This window comes from Arachis stenosperma, chromosome 2 (assembly GCF_014773155.1).
Source record: "Arachis stenosperma cultivar V10309 chromosome 2, arast.V10309.gnm1.PFL2, whole genome shotgun sequence".
Taxonomy (NCBI): Eukaryota; Viridiplantae; Streptophyta; class Magnoliopsida; order Fabales; family Fabaceae; genus Arachis; species Arachis stenosperma.
In genome coordinates this window covers 10,923,782-10,937,989 of record NC_080378.1, presented here as the reverse complement: position 1 = coordinate 10,937,989, position 14,208 = coordinate 10,923,782, and the positions used below count along the sequence as shown (strand labels likewise).

The 14,208-nt window shown below is 33.1% G+C and overlaps 2 protein-coding genes across 3 annotated transcripts; both read right to left on the bottom strand.

Moving 5' to 3' along the window:
• LOC130960881 (uncharacterized) lies at positions 1–9,020 on the bottom strand. Of its 2 annotated transcripts, XM_057886382.1 has the most exons (8): positions 8,519–9,020; positions 7,325–8,317; positions 6,100–6,765; positions 5,187–6,008; positions 2,774–3,913; positions 1,037–2,333; positions 666–784; positions 1–341 (listed from the first exon to the last, which is right to left on the bottom strand). In XM_057886382.1, the coding sequence occupies exons 1-6, from the start codon at positions 8,918–8,920 to the stop codon at positions 1,068–1,070; spliced, it is 5,289 nt and encodes a 1,762-aa protein (XP_057742365.1). In that variant the 5' UTR covers positions 8,921–9,020; the 3' UTR covers positions 1–341; positions 666–784; positions 1,037–1,067. The 2 variants fall into 2 exon arrangements, with proteins under 2 accessions (XP_057742365.1, XP_057742366.1); XM_057886383.1 differs by lacking the exon at positions 2,774–3,913.
• Positions 8,941–13,733, bottom strand: LOC130962535 (probable disease resistance protein At4g27220). Its single transcript, XM_057888738.1, has 5 exons — positions 13,236–13,733; positions 10,657–13,143; positions 10,252–10,524; positions 9,044–9,361; positions 8,941–8,949 (listed from the first exon to the last, which is right to left on the bottom strand). Exons 1-5 carry the CDS (start codon positions 13,731–13,733, stop codon positions 8,941–8,943), a joined length of 3,585 nt encoding a protein of 1,194 aa, XP_057744721.1.
• Between the last annotated feature and the right edge of the window lie 475 nt (positions 13,734–14,208).

The following is a 14,208-nucleotide window of genomic DNA, read 5'->3' as shown; positions in this document are numbered from 1 at the left end:
TTAAAACAATCTCTTATAACTTCAATATAAACCACACTCCTTCAATATTGTAAAATTATTACAATCAACTTTCATTTTAAAAATACGCTAGTGCTCTCAATAACTTAACTAGACACACCTTACATCTTGTATAAAAATACAAGATATAATTTTATTCATAAAACACACTTAGCTTATAGCTCTGGCACTTAAAAGGCAATCACACACTTCTTCCTGTATAGTAATACAGGGAACTTATTCATATCATGCACACCACACCACACAAACAGAAATGAATATTGGTTGCCATGATAGGATCCACTTCTATCTTCTTAATTGCTGCATTTGGTGTCCCGTAAAACCTTAAAAATAAAATTTCAAAAAAATAATTGTGTTGGTTAATATTGACTAAAGTTAAAAAAGTCATAGGATTGGAAAAAGCAAAACTCTTCATGATTTGAGTTGGATGATTGTTAACCAAACTTAGAGTAAAACTTTCCTGTAGCAAAAAGAAATATGTAATTGCATCAAATTAACTTGTGTGTTTTTCTATCTAATTTGTTACCTAGCCTAATAATTTCTGTTGTCATAATCATCAGATTGTATCCATACAAAATTACAATGAAAGCATAACCATTTCCAATTTTATTTTTTTTCTCAAAATAAGGAGAAAAAAAAAAACTGACCAGCCATCCTTATTTATTTGTCCATTGCTCCTTGATTAGACTACTAGTTTTGCAAGGCTAACTGGTAAGTGGTAACAAATGCATTGAAAATAAGCTTCCCTTAGCAAGCAACAAATTTCCTGCAAGAATTTATATACAAGAGCTAGTTAACTCAAGTTACATTAACTATTCCATTCTTTAATTTATTAAATTCTCACAAAGGACAAGAATTGGATAATAAAATGAGCAATATCAAAAATTAATATAACCGAATATGGAGGGAGCAAATCAAATGACATTCCAAACAAAAATATTTTTCATTGTTTTGGTGCATTGCGTAACATGAAAAGTAAAAGATGATGCAAATTTAGCAGATAGAGGAACTAACTTACATGTTAAATTATAATTGTACTAATTAACTCATCAATGCTGCGTACATCGTTTCTCAAATTGATGACTGACTGCAGCATTTAGATTATCTATCGAGCAACGAACTCCATCTATTATCACCTCCTGTAATTTAGGTGCTTCCACGTCACCATGTGAGAAAGTTTCCATGATCTTGCATTGACTGATCTCAATGTACAAGTTTCCTTGGAATTTCAGAGTTGACTTTCCCGTGAAAAAGCTTCCAAGTTTTGGCGATTCGCTTAGAGACAGATTACAGAGGTCTGAGAATGTGAGCTCATGTGGCTCGTCTGCCTCTGCTAATACTACTGTTTTCAATGACTCACATTTGGAAATCTTCATATTCCCCAATTTATGCAAGCTTTTGGCAATTGAGAATGTGAACATGTACTCCAATATGTTGCATTTAGTAACCTCGACTTTCTTTAGAGATTGGAAATTCAAAGTTGATGAGTTTTCCGTGAAAAAACTTTCAAATTTTGGTAATTCGCTAAGAGTCAGACATTTGAGGTATGGGAATGTAAGATCTTCTTCATGTTGTTTGTTTGCCTCTTGTGTTGTCAAAACTACTGTTTCCAATGACTCACATTTGGAAATCTCCATCTTCCCCAATTTATGCAAGCTTTTGGCAGTTGAGAATGTGAACATGTACTCCAATCTGTTGCATTCAGTAACCTCGACTTCCTTCAGAGATGGAAAATTCAAAGTTGACTTTCCTTTGTAGAAGCTCTCAAGTTTTGGTATCTGGCTAAGAGACAGTTTCTCAAGCTTTTCGAATATGATGACATCATGTGGTTGATAATCCACCATTAAACTTTCGAGTGCTTCACAGTTGGATATGTGCAACTCTTCAAGTTGAACAAGACATTTGGCGGCTGAAGAAGTGAACAAATACTTCAAAGATGCACAACCCTCAACTTCCAGCCATGTGAGATTAGAGGAGGCCACCCAGGTGTGCTCTAACCCAATGGATTCAAGCTTGTGCAAATTCGTCAACTCCAATGCTCGAACAAGAAGCTGTGAATGAATAATCTCAGGCTTTTGTAAGGGGAATATCTCTTTGAAAGCACTGTCGGCCACCCCAAGAATTTGAATATTGGGAAGTGGCAACTTCTTTGGGAAGAAATTAAAGGCAGATGCGGCATCTGAGTCATGAATATCATTAAAGCCTTGCAATGTCAGATATGTTATGTTTTGGGGGTCCAAATGAAGCAGTTCTTTGTCAAGCATCATCACACCTGCCTTGTCTATTGACAGTTGCTGTAAGTGAGGGGTAACAACCTGCTCCATTGGATTCAAATTTAGTAAGAAGGTCAACACACCATCATCATGACATGACAATATAATTTACCTTCTCCGTTTTTTAAATGCTGCAAAATGCGTAAAGTATTCCAAATAAAATAAAATAAATGAAGCATGCAGAAGCTTATAAGTTAAACATGTGTTATAGAAATTACTCTTCTTGATGATGAAGATAACATGTGATAAAAGATTATTTTACTCGATCAATATAGCTTTTCTTATAAATAAAAAAAGATTTCACATGACAATTGAATTTAAAAATATTTTAAATAAAAATTATGAATGATTTAAAAGACTTGGATTGGTCCGCCAGAGATATATTAAGTTATTAACAAACAAAAAATAAGAATAAGCATATCATATATAAACCTAACAAGATTAGAAACTTAGGAATATTTTTAAGGCAGGAGCTTTCATACCTCTGCAGTGGAATCTGTTGCAAATTTACACTGAGAAATATCCAACTCTCTTAACTTGGGCAAATTTAGAATTTGCATTCCAGCATAAATGTATGTAAGATTTGGCAAATTGTGCAGAGTCAATGAGGTTAGCTTAGGGAACATAATAAGCTCCTTATTTATTTCTTCATTGTCTGCTTCATCTTTTGTAACAATTTCAACCAATTCCTCACAGTTTTTTACATCTATCTTTTTCATGTTAGACATAGGCAATGATGCTGGCAACAAGCTTGTGAGGCTTTTACATCCATTCACAACCACTTCCTCCAGACATGGAAAGCTGAGACTACTTCTTTTAGGATCCTTGTTCCAAATATGGGTTAGAGTTGGCAGATGTTCCAAAGTCAATGTCTTCAAAGGAATAACAGTAATCATGTTTGTATCTTCTTCATTTGTTGGAGCATCTTTCACATCAAATATTGTCTCAAAGGAACCACAAGTCCCAACCACTAACTCTTTCAATTTATGAAGGGAATGTAGCATATGCCATGGTAGTAATGCATTTGATAATGAAATTTCAGAGACTTCCATTCCATGATAAATGTAGCTCAGATTTGGCAAATTCCACAGCTTCAGACAAGATAGGTTGGAGAAGATATTAACCAGTTTATTTGCTTTTTTTTCTTTGGCTAGTTCATCTCTGGAGACAATTTCAACTAACTTCTCACAATTCTTCACTTCTAACCTCTGTATGTTAACTGATTTTGGGAACAAGGATTTTAAGCTTGCACATTCATCAACAATAACCTTCTCCAATTTTGGAAGACTCAGCTTTCCTTCAGAATCCTTGTTCCAAACATGCCTCAGATTTGGAAGTTTCTTCAAACTCAATATCTCTAAAGGAAAAACAATATCTGTTGGTGTATCTTTGACTTCAAATATGGCCTCAACAGAATGGCATCCCCGCACCTTCAACTCTAGTAATCGACTGAGGAAGGGAAGTAAATGAGAATGTAGTATTGTGGTTGTAAAGAATTCATCACACCCTTTCACTACCAGACGTTTCAATTCGAAATCAAAGGAGTAACTCTTTCCTAAGATATGCACTTTATCAAGGCATAAATCTTTCAGCTCTGGGTGATCGCCAAGATCAAGATAATGCTGAGTTTTGTTATGTCAGGAAGATTAATTAGAACTTTAAACATTTTAAATTTTTTTATCAGAAATAACAATAATAGTGAATATAATTAATTACAGAAAAAATAATAAATAGATTCTGAGCTTTTTAATTGAAAAGATCGTTATCAAAATTGGTATAAAAAAAAATCTATGTATCACTTATTTATAAAGGTTTAGATATTTTTTGGTGTCTAATAAAGGTTTAGATATGGTTAGCATAATTTATTTTCTAATTATTTATTTGTCACTTACCATTATATTCAAATTAAATATTTTATAAATAGATATTTGGAATTTTATATTTACCCACATTGATCATTTTTTCAAAAGTATTTTAACCAATTATATTTCTTTTGGGCTGACCATAAAACAGCTAACGAAAAAATAATATTATTCCAATTTTCATTTCATTTCTAAAATTTATATCAATATATAATAAAAGGATATATGATCAATTTCTTAACTGGTGAATTTTGTACTAAGATCTTAGCATGTTTAACCTAATTTTAGAGACATTTATAGCCACTTATGTTAATTTATATTATAAAAAAGCAGTACGAACATATATATATATATAAAAAATAGTTGTAATAGAATAAATCAATAAATCAAATGAAATGTTAAAAACATATAAAAATTTATCTTCGTCGATTTTAAAAAATTATACTCGATGCATCCTTTTTATATATTACTCTAAATAAATGCATTTATTGATTAATAAAAATATAACTGATGATAATTTAATAGCGTTTAGAAAAATGAGAGTGATATCATGAAAAAAAAAATTGAAGTGGTGAGAAAAAAGAAATAAATAGATTATAAGCAGATACGTCATATATTTATTTTAATATACTTGTACAAAAATAAAAAAATAAAAAACATATATTAACCTAGAAAGTTAAAAGTAAGTAGAGTAGATATTATGGAACAAAAATTTAAATAAAAATAATTATCTAAATAAAAAATATAAAAATGAATATAATCTAATAATGCTTAAAATATTTTTCTATTAATATAGATCCAAATTGAAAATTTGTTAAAGGTATTTTCATCATACATCACCTGTTAAATAATTATAGTATTTTAGTTGCATTATTCTATTTCTTTTTCTTTACTCTGGTATCTAACACATCGAATTAAAAATATTTGTTGTTGTCGAAGCAATGATTATTGGCTAGACTTGGAAAGAAAACAAAACTTGAATTAAACAAAAAAAAAAAGAAACTTTGATGGAAATAAATTCGAAAGTTTTTACCTCTTGTAGAAACTGGCATGCAACAGCTACGTTTAGATCATCGAGGAACAATCTTTCAGTTTCAAAATAGGAGTAAAATACTTGAAATAATGGTGGTTTCACATGTATTTCTGTTTGAGAGAAAATTTTCATCTCGGAGCAGCCTAGTATGCCCAGCCGAATCAAAGAGGGAAACTGCAGTGTGGCATTCCCTGAATAAAAGCATTTTAAGCTTGCCAAATATTTAAGAGTTATGGTGTGTAGGCGCTTAAATTCAATAATGTCTTCTGTCCCACTTTCTTGTTGCACTATTTCTTTCAATGACACACACCGTTCAACTTTCAACTCCTCAAGGTGTATTAGCATTTTTGCTGCTGAGGATGTCAATAAACATTCCAATCCATCACAACGAATTATACGCAATTCTTTCAGACTGGAGTATGAATGTAATACTAATACTGTTGTCCATTTTGGACAATAAGAAACCTTCAATAGCCGCAGCTTTAACAAGTACTCTAGCCCACTAATGGAGTTCAGCTCATTTAGTGACTCCAACTTCAATTCTTTCAAGTCAAGCATCCTCTCACCCGCTTCTTTGGGAATATTCATGGTTTTGCAATGTTTGTTCACATATATATGAATAATCTCTAATTTGGGAAGCATCTTGTGATCAGCAAGTATCTCAAATGGTGAAGTAGAGTTCTCTCCATCATCATTGTAACCAGAGTACCTAAGGTAAAGTTCATTTAAATACTGATGAAAGCCGCCTTTATTCATAAACTGCTTCGCCAAAGTGTGATTTGGATTGATGAGCCACAACTTCTCCACCTTGGAAATACCGCCCTATTAATGAATTAAGGCAACGCAAATGCTAAGAAACAAAATATATAAGAGAACAAAGAATGTATATATACCATATGTACTTGCTTATTACCTGGGGATAGTTTTGTTGTTGCTTCGGAAACAGCTTCAGCTGCTTTAACTCGGGGCACTCCAGACTAAATCTTCCAGACTTAAAGTCACTTAGTTGTGGCAACTCTGATAGTCTCAGTGTGGTTAAACGAGGAAACACAAACTTTTGTGATCCTTCCACTGCTTCCACTTGATCTTTTCCAACAATTTCTTGCAACTCATCACAATTGCTTACATGGAGTTCCTCGAGCTTTTTAAGATCTCTGGCCAAGACAGTAGGAAACACACTTGTCAGTTTACTACAACGTTTGATAGTGACCTGCTGCAGATTTTGAAAGCCTAGAAGGATTTCTCCTTTGTCATGTTGCCACACACTCTTCAGATTTGATAGTCCCTCTAAACTTAGCTTCTTCAGTTGGAATGATAATTCCCAGCTCTTAGTGTCATCCATCTCAAAAATATTTTCTATTGTATTGCACCACTCCACTTGAAGTTCTTGTAAGCTCTTCAAACAACAGAGGACATTTGACGGAATTGCATGCGTATTAGATGCATCCCACTGATATAGCGTCAGAGTTTTTAAACCGGAAAACCAATCTTTTCGGGGACCTTCTTTATTTCGCCAGATTGGTTCAAGATCTTTATCATAAGCGGAGACCCATAGCTCATTCATGCCTTCAAAAAATTTCTGTGAATAATGCAAAATTAGTTATCACAATTATAATTTATTTCATGCAAATCAAAGGCATGACTATATATATAATTTATTTTAATATATTATCAAAATCTTTTTCCTATTAGCTTAAGTCAAATAGCTAGATATATAAGTGCAACCAACCACTAAAAAAAATGCAACTGGAAAAATTTACTAGAACCAAAAAAAAATAAAAAATTTGAAGTATACTTGTTACATTATTGGAATATTTTATTTAATAATAAACTGCGTAAATAAAAGTGTTAATTAGAAAGGTCTTGTCCAAATAATTCAAACAAATTTATGTTCGAATAAAATAAAAAAAGTTACAGAATAAAATAAAATAATGTATATGTCTTAATTATTAATTAAATGAGAAAATGAAAAAGAAAATAATCAACGAGTAATAGCTCAAATGATATAGACTCCCTATACTCAATTGAGAGGTTGCGGGTTCAAGTCTTCTATGTAAGCTCAAATGGCATCGGGTTCGAGTCTCCTATTTTTGGTTAAAAAAAATGAAAAGGAAAATAAAATTTCATAAAAGACTTACCTTATTATCAAATATGTATCTTATTGTAGATTCTATATTGTCTTCGAGCCAGCACCATCTCTTTTTCTCATTGACATGCACATAATATATTTTTTGCAAATTTGGCCCACACTCGACTTTATTTTTAGAGAAATTTTTCATGTTGGGACATGCACTCACAATAAAATTCTCCAGTGATGGGAATTTAAAGGCACAATTCTTGGAGCTGCAGAAACTATTAAGTCTCTCCAATGACACAAGCTCAAGAGTTGTCAATTGTTTGAAAATGATGGGAAGCTCCGTGCCTACATTTTCTTTTTCTTCTTGTCCTTGTGTTTTCTCTTCCTCTAGAGATTTCGAGTTCTCTTCTTGTGTTTCCTCTTCCTCTAGTGATTCAGAGTCCTCTTCTTGTGTTTCTTCTTCCTCTTGAGATTCAGAGTCCTCTTGTGTTTCCTCTTCCTTTAGAGATTCAGGGTCCTCTTCTTGTGTTTTCTCTGTAACAATTTCCTCTAGATTTTTACAATTGATTACCTTCATGGTTTTGAGTTGACCCAAACTTTTGGCAGTTGATGGTGACATCACATATTTTAATTCCTCACAGCCAACCACTTCTAGAATTGTCAAGTGAGCGAGAGACACAGACCAAGGTGCTATGGTGTGCAAACTTGAACTGTTTATAACCAATGACTCTATCTTTTGAAGAACTTCATCTTGTTCAAAGCAAATCTTCTTAAGATAAGACATGTTTGTTAATGTCAAGCTTTTCAACTTTGGCACAACCCCAATAGCGGGCCTTCTTGTTCCACCAGGCTTCAATTCTTCAAACGTACAATGATTCAAGCATAAGCTCTTGAGGTTAGGGTTGCAATGAAGGAAAGAATATATAATATCAGAATTGTTCAGTCGAGACAACTGAAGCTCTTCTAAGCTATCCCTTCTGTAGTCATAGTCCATTGATGACCCCACTACATGTCGTGATTCAATGTGCATGGACTTTAACTTGTTATTGATTACCTATATCAAATAAATGATGAAAATCAATAAATTATATATAGTAGAATCTAAATTTGTGAAAATATATTTATATACAACATTGCCACATTGACTGTTCTATTTTAATTAATTTGTTTAATTTTTCTTATCCCATAAATTTTCTTCCATTTTTCTACTAACAAGCTAGAATCTATTCAGAGTTAAAAGACTTAGTAGTATTACCTCCTTTACTTTTACTTCTCCAGTTTTAGACTTTTCTGGAAAAAGAACATTCTTTGTTTTTGCATGCGATGGGATTTCTTCAAATGGTTCCAACAAGTCACAACGTTGAATAGATAGGTCATTCAATGCTGGACAACTTAATTCATAAGCTCCCGATGAATAAAAACTCTTGAATTTTGATAGTTCCGAAAGCTTGACACTAGTCAATTTAGGCAAGTTGAATTTAACAGGACCACTTTTGTCGATAACATCATCTTCTCCCTTCTTGCCCACTATTTTCCTCAATTTAGGGAAGTTGAATTTAACAGGACCACTTTTGTCGATGACAACATCTTCTCCCTTGTCCACTATTTCTCTGAGTTGAGAGCAATCTGATACCACAAGGCTTTCAAGACTTTCCATATTTATTTCAGTAGTCTTGACTATAGAAACTGAAAATATGTTTTTCAACCTTCCACAGTCATGCACCCATATCTTTTGCAATTTGAGATCACTCCATTTTACTTCTTTCTTCCATTTGAATACATTCTCCAGTTTCGGGAGTGTTTCTAAATGAATATCTTGCAACTGGATGTTATGCATAACATCTTGTTTTCTATTATCATCATCAGCTTCTTCAAATATAACTTTGATTGACTCGCAGTTCGTAACCCTCAAGCAACTTAAATTCGACAATCTTCTAACCATATTATGAGGAATCACATGGACCAATTCATCACATTTCTCAATGATCAGAGTGTGTAGTTTGCCAAAAGAATTTTCATGAGCCTCAGAATTCCATATTTTGCACAAACTCTTTATGTTACTCAGTTTGACAGTCTTCAAATTTGAAAAAATTGCATCCTGCTTTTGGTTCACAATAGCAAGCTAATTGAATTAGCAATTATGCTAAATACATTTACTGCATTCAAAGTGCAAACAACTCATTTGAAATTCTTTTTTCCTTTCAAAATTCTTACAGTAACTTTTCCTTTCAAAAATTCTTTTGATAAATACCTTTCAAATGGGTGATTGAGCGAACTAGCGAAGGGTGTAGAAATTAATGTGTTGTATGGATATATGAATGTAAATAAGTAATCAGTAATTTAGGAAGATAAAAAAAAAAGCCAGAATTTACTTTATTTATTATTTATTAATTATTGTAATAATTAATAAATATTAAATAATTTTTTTATTAAACATTTTTAATATGTAATATTTGACATGAATGAAATTAAGAGTGTGAATGGATGAGGAGTGTACAACTAAAATCTAGAATGCTCAAACCATAGTTATCAGAACTGACCCTGTAAAATTAAACATTAACTTTGATTCAAATCTGCAGCGTAGTTAATAACCAAATTAAAAAATCAACCAATAAAAAGTAAACACATTTCGAGGAATAGCAAGTCGGTTTGAATTCACTTTCGAAAGAAGTACTTATTTTTTTTTGTATTTTTTTTAAAAAAATATTTTTTTAACCGACAAAAATAATTTTATATTTAGATTGACTTTTTAAAAAAAATTTCAAATATTAAAAACGTCTTTTATTTTTACTTACTTGTTAACTTTTTTTTAATAAATTTTTTTTTTTAAAATTTAAATAACTTTTAAATTGAATAAAAGTTTTTTTTAAATGTTTTTTCTTGCTCAAAAAACCAATCCAAACTAGCAAGCAAGCTAGCACTTAAAAAATTTTTCACCAAGAACTAATTAATAAGACATATGTAACATATTGTTAGTAAATTACGAACCTTACTGTTCATTTTAGTCTCTCCACCTTGAACTTGAGGAAAGATGTATCTCATCTTACATTCACTGACAGAAAAGCTTTGAAGATTCTCCAAATGTCTGGCCATAGAAAATGACCATAAGCATTCTAAATTCCAACAGTCATTCACGTGCAAGTGTATTAAATTTTGAAAGGGAGAAATGCTTTGGTTTTTATTATTCGATGTTTGGTCCCTCCATATGTGGTTGATTTGGAGCACAGACAACTCCATTCTCTCTAGCTTCGGCACTTCAATCTGTCAAACAATATAAAAAGTTAACTATTAAAGAAATTGAATTTGATTTTCTTAAATTATTTTCCTCCCTTGGAGACAAAACAAGTCAAAGTGCACTAGATAATCAAATCTAGAAAGAAGTTATGAACATACCTTGTGATGGAACAGTGATATGGTATTTCCATCTGATGCAATAGGATCGAACCCAGTAAACTTGGATAAAGATTGTAGTGTCAAAGAACGTAGTTTAGAGAACTTAGGAAGAGGCTTTTTTTCAATATATGTTTCCATGTCAACAATATTCTCCAAAGAGTAGCATTCAGAAATATCAATTGTTTCAAGAGAAGCTAGTTGTTGGACCATAGAAAATAAGAAAACATTTTTCATCCGACCACAGAGCCTGATCTTAATAATTTTCAACTCAGCAAATGAATCTTTTGAGAGTGATTGACAGCAGCATATTTGATTCATTTTCTTGAGCTTATAGAGATGCAATGACTCCAATTTAGGGAAAATCCTCTCAGGATACCCCCTTTTCTTTGGACTGATGAGACATTGAATACTATGATTTCTTGCAATGGATAAATGCTTAAGAGATGGAAATCCTTTCAAATTCAGTTCATAAAAAACATCCTGGACACTGTTGAACTTTTCCAGCAACAAAATTTCCACTCTTTCAAACAGCATTTTGATTGCATCATGGGAATGAACGTCAAAGCTGCCATCCTCTTGATATACTGCCAAGCATCTGGACAATTCATACTTCTTTGGAATCTGGAAATCAGGATCTGAATATCCTCTATTTGAAGACCCAATGATAATCTTGTAGCTATACAGCTTGTCAAAGAAGAAATTATTGGGCAAAGAAGAAGCATTTGGAATTTGTAGGTCTAGATTTGTTAATTGGTTCAGATTTCCTAACACAGATAGACTAGCATTTTCACTTTGCTTGCCATCATCAACCTCGCTTTGAAAGGGAATGTTTCTCATATACAACTCTTCTAATCTAGTCAAATTTGACATTACATCATGTGGAATCACTCTAAGCTTGTAACAGTTACTTATGTCAAAGATTTGTAGATTAGATAAATGGCTTAGTTCATGAGGCAAACTTTTGACATCAGATCCTGAAAAGCTAAGAATTCTTAAATTTTTTAACTCTCCTATGATCTCTAATTTCTCACCTAGAATGCATTGCTCCAAACAAAGCATCCTGAGTTTTGTGAGGCATTTAATTGATGAAGGCAATGATGAAAGATTGACACCAGTCAAAATCAACACACTAAGTTCTTTCATTTCTTGAAAGAAACTGTCTGATATTTTTAAAGATGGGTCATTATTTTCAATATGAAAGATGCTAAGTTTAGGACATTTTATGCTCTCGGGAAATCTCCCAATGAAATCACATCTTTTTAAGGAAATAACATTGCAGCTTTCAAGTTCATCCATGCCTGGCCATTTATTTAGTTTTCCTTCAGTCATCATGAATGTGTGCCTCTCGGCAGATGATATTGACAAAGCTGCATTGCGAACAAGATTTTGCATTGTGAAATGATGACTTGAATAACTGTCCGACAACAAACCTGAGTCTTTTAGCTTGGCAAGTAGCATTTGTACTCTGTCTCTGGCTTCCCACACTGAGTAGACGCCTTGAAGAAAACCCAAACCGATGCAATATCTCACCAAATCCGCAACCAATGCGTCATGATCCATACGGGCACAAAGCAAGAATGTAAGCTTGAGCTCCTCATTTTCTAGAATCTCATAACTCGACTTTGTTGAATACTCAGGTGCTGCATTTGGATTTTCCACCGCAAGCTTTTCAAGTTTTACAAGGGTATCCTTCCAAACCAAGGGGTTCGGCTGATTTTTCAATGCCCTTGCAGTTGTAACTATTGACATAGGCAAACCGTTACACTTCTTGGCTATTTCAGTTGCCAATGTTTCAAGTTCAGAATCATTGGCGCCTACTCCAACCATGCTCTTGAACAATTTCTCTGCCTCCATGACATTTAAGACATTTAGAGAAAAAATAGAGGTTGCTTTCACATCCATTTCAGTCAGTACTTGTCTCAACTCAGAAATCAATAAAATCTTGTACCCCTTGTTGTGCTCTTTTAACTTACTAGAGCCATCGACGAAGGAGGTTTTTGCTTTCATCATCTTCTTATCATCATCAGTAGCAGGTTTCCCAGGTTGCTTATTATCCTCCAATTCAGGATTTTGGCTGTGAACCACAATGGCAGAAGATTCTTCTTTTGTTTGTAGTGGGATTCCCAAAGCATTCAGATCCAGTTTGGCATACAGATCATCCAGGATTATAAGGATGTTATCCTTCTCATTCTTCAGCCTCTCTTGTATGCTAGTTGCTCTTGCTTCCTCACTTTCCTCTTCCAACTTCATTCCTAGCATCTCAGCAATTTGTCCTTGAATCTTCTTTGTATCAGGACGTTTTGTCACGTTCACCATGATCACCATATCGAACAACTTGTCAATCTCCTGAGCTTGTTTGGCAGCCTTTATCACCAAAGTGGTCTTCCCAATACCAGCTGGCCCATAAACACCAACCAATCTTGAATTCGAGTCTTCTAGCGATGCCATAATCCTTTTCATTGTAGTCCTTCTCGACTTAAATTTCATCTACATATGATGCACAAGTACAAATTCAATGAGTATTAATTATGATACATACAACTCTATATGAATATCATAGAAATGAAACTGCTACTCACATAATCAGAATCAGAAAATGTAACACCCATGAATCCAGAGGATGGCCATTGTTGTTGTTGTTGCTGCTGCTGCTGCTGCCAGTAAGATATATTATCCTGCTTTTCTTTTTGTAGCTCCATGACTAACTCTTTGATTTCTTCTGCCCTCTTGCTACAGAGATACCTTTTCTTCAGATTTATGACAACGTGGTTACTGTGTTCATCTTTCAACTTGCCATATTCAGAGATTATTTCATTTACTTGACGCAGCCATGCTTTAACATGATATACTTCTCTCCCATAAAGCCCTTCGTCCTCCTCGGCTTTATCATGGACCTTTTTTCCATCCTCCTTGAGCTCATCCACAGCATTTCCTAGCTTCTTAACTTTCTTATGGCAGTTCAATGCGTAGTCCACCCGATTCCTTACATGGTTCTTCCACACATTTGTGAGTTTCTCAAATGCGAAGTCGAAGGCACGTTGTTGCAAGAAATCAGGTAAAGGAATTGGATTAGCCATGCTTTTGTTCTTAGCTTGTTGCCCTACATGGCTACATCTTCATTCTCCTCTACATGCATGCCTGTGTAACAAGAAACGTGTATGAAATGTGAAATGAAAAAGCAATTGACATCTTCTCAAAAATATTATCTTGGAAGCTATTATAATAAGCAATTTATTTGATTGAAAAATCTCTACAAGAAGTTTTTTTTTCCCCCTCAAAAGTATGTTCATTGAAAATCACATCATTATTTATTTTTCTGTATAATGTAACGTCATCGATCGGTATTTGAAGATAAAAGATAAATTTGTGGATAAAAAATAATTAAATTAAAACATAGTTTGCATTAAAATAATTATTATTATTAGGACTTTTGGATCATGTACTACATGTCTAAGATTATGGGTTCGTTTGAAAACACCAAAAATAACTTTTTTCAACTTTTGATTTATAAAAAGTTACATTAATAGTGTTTGGTACAATTTTTTAGATTAA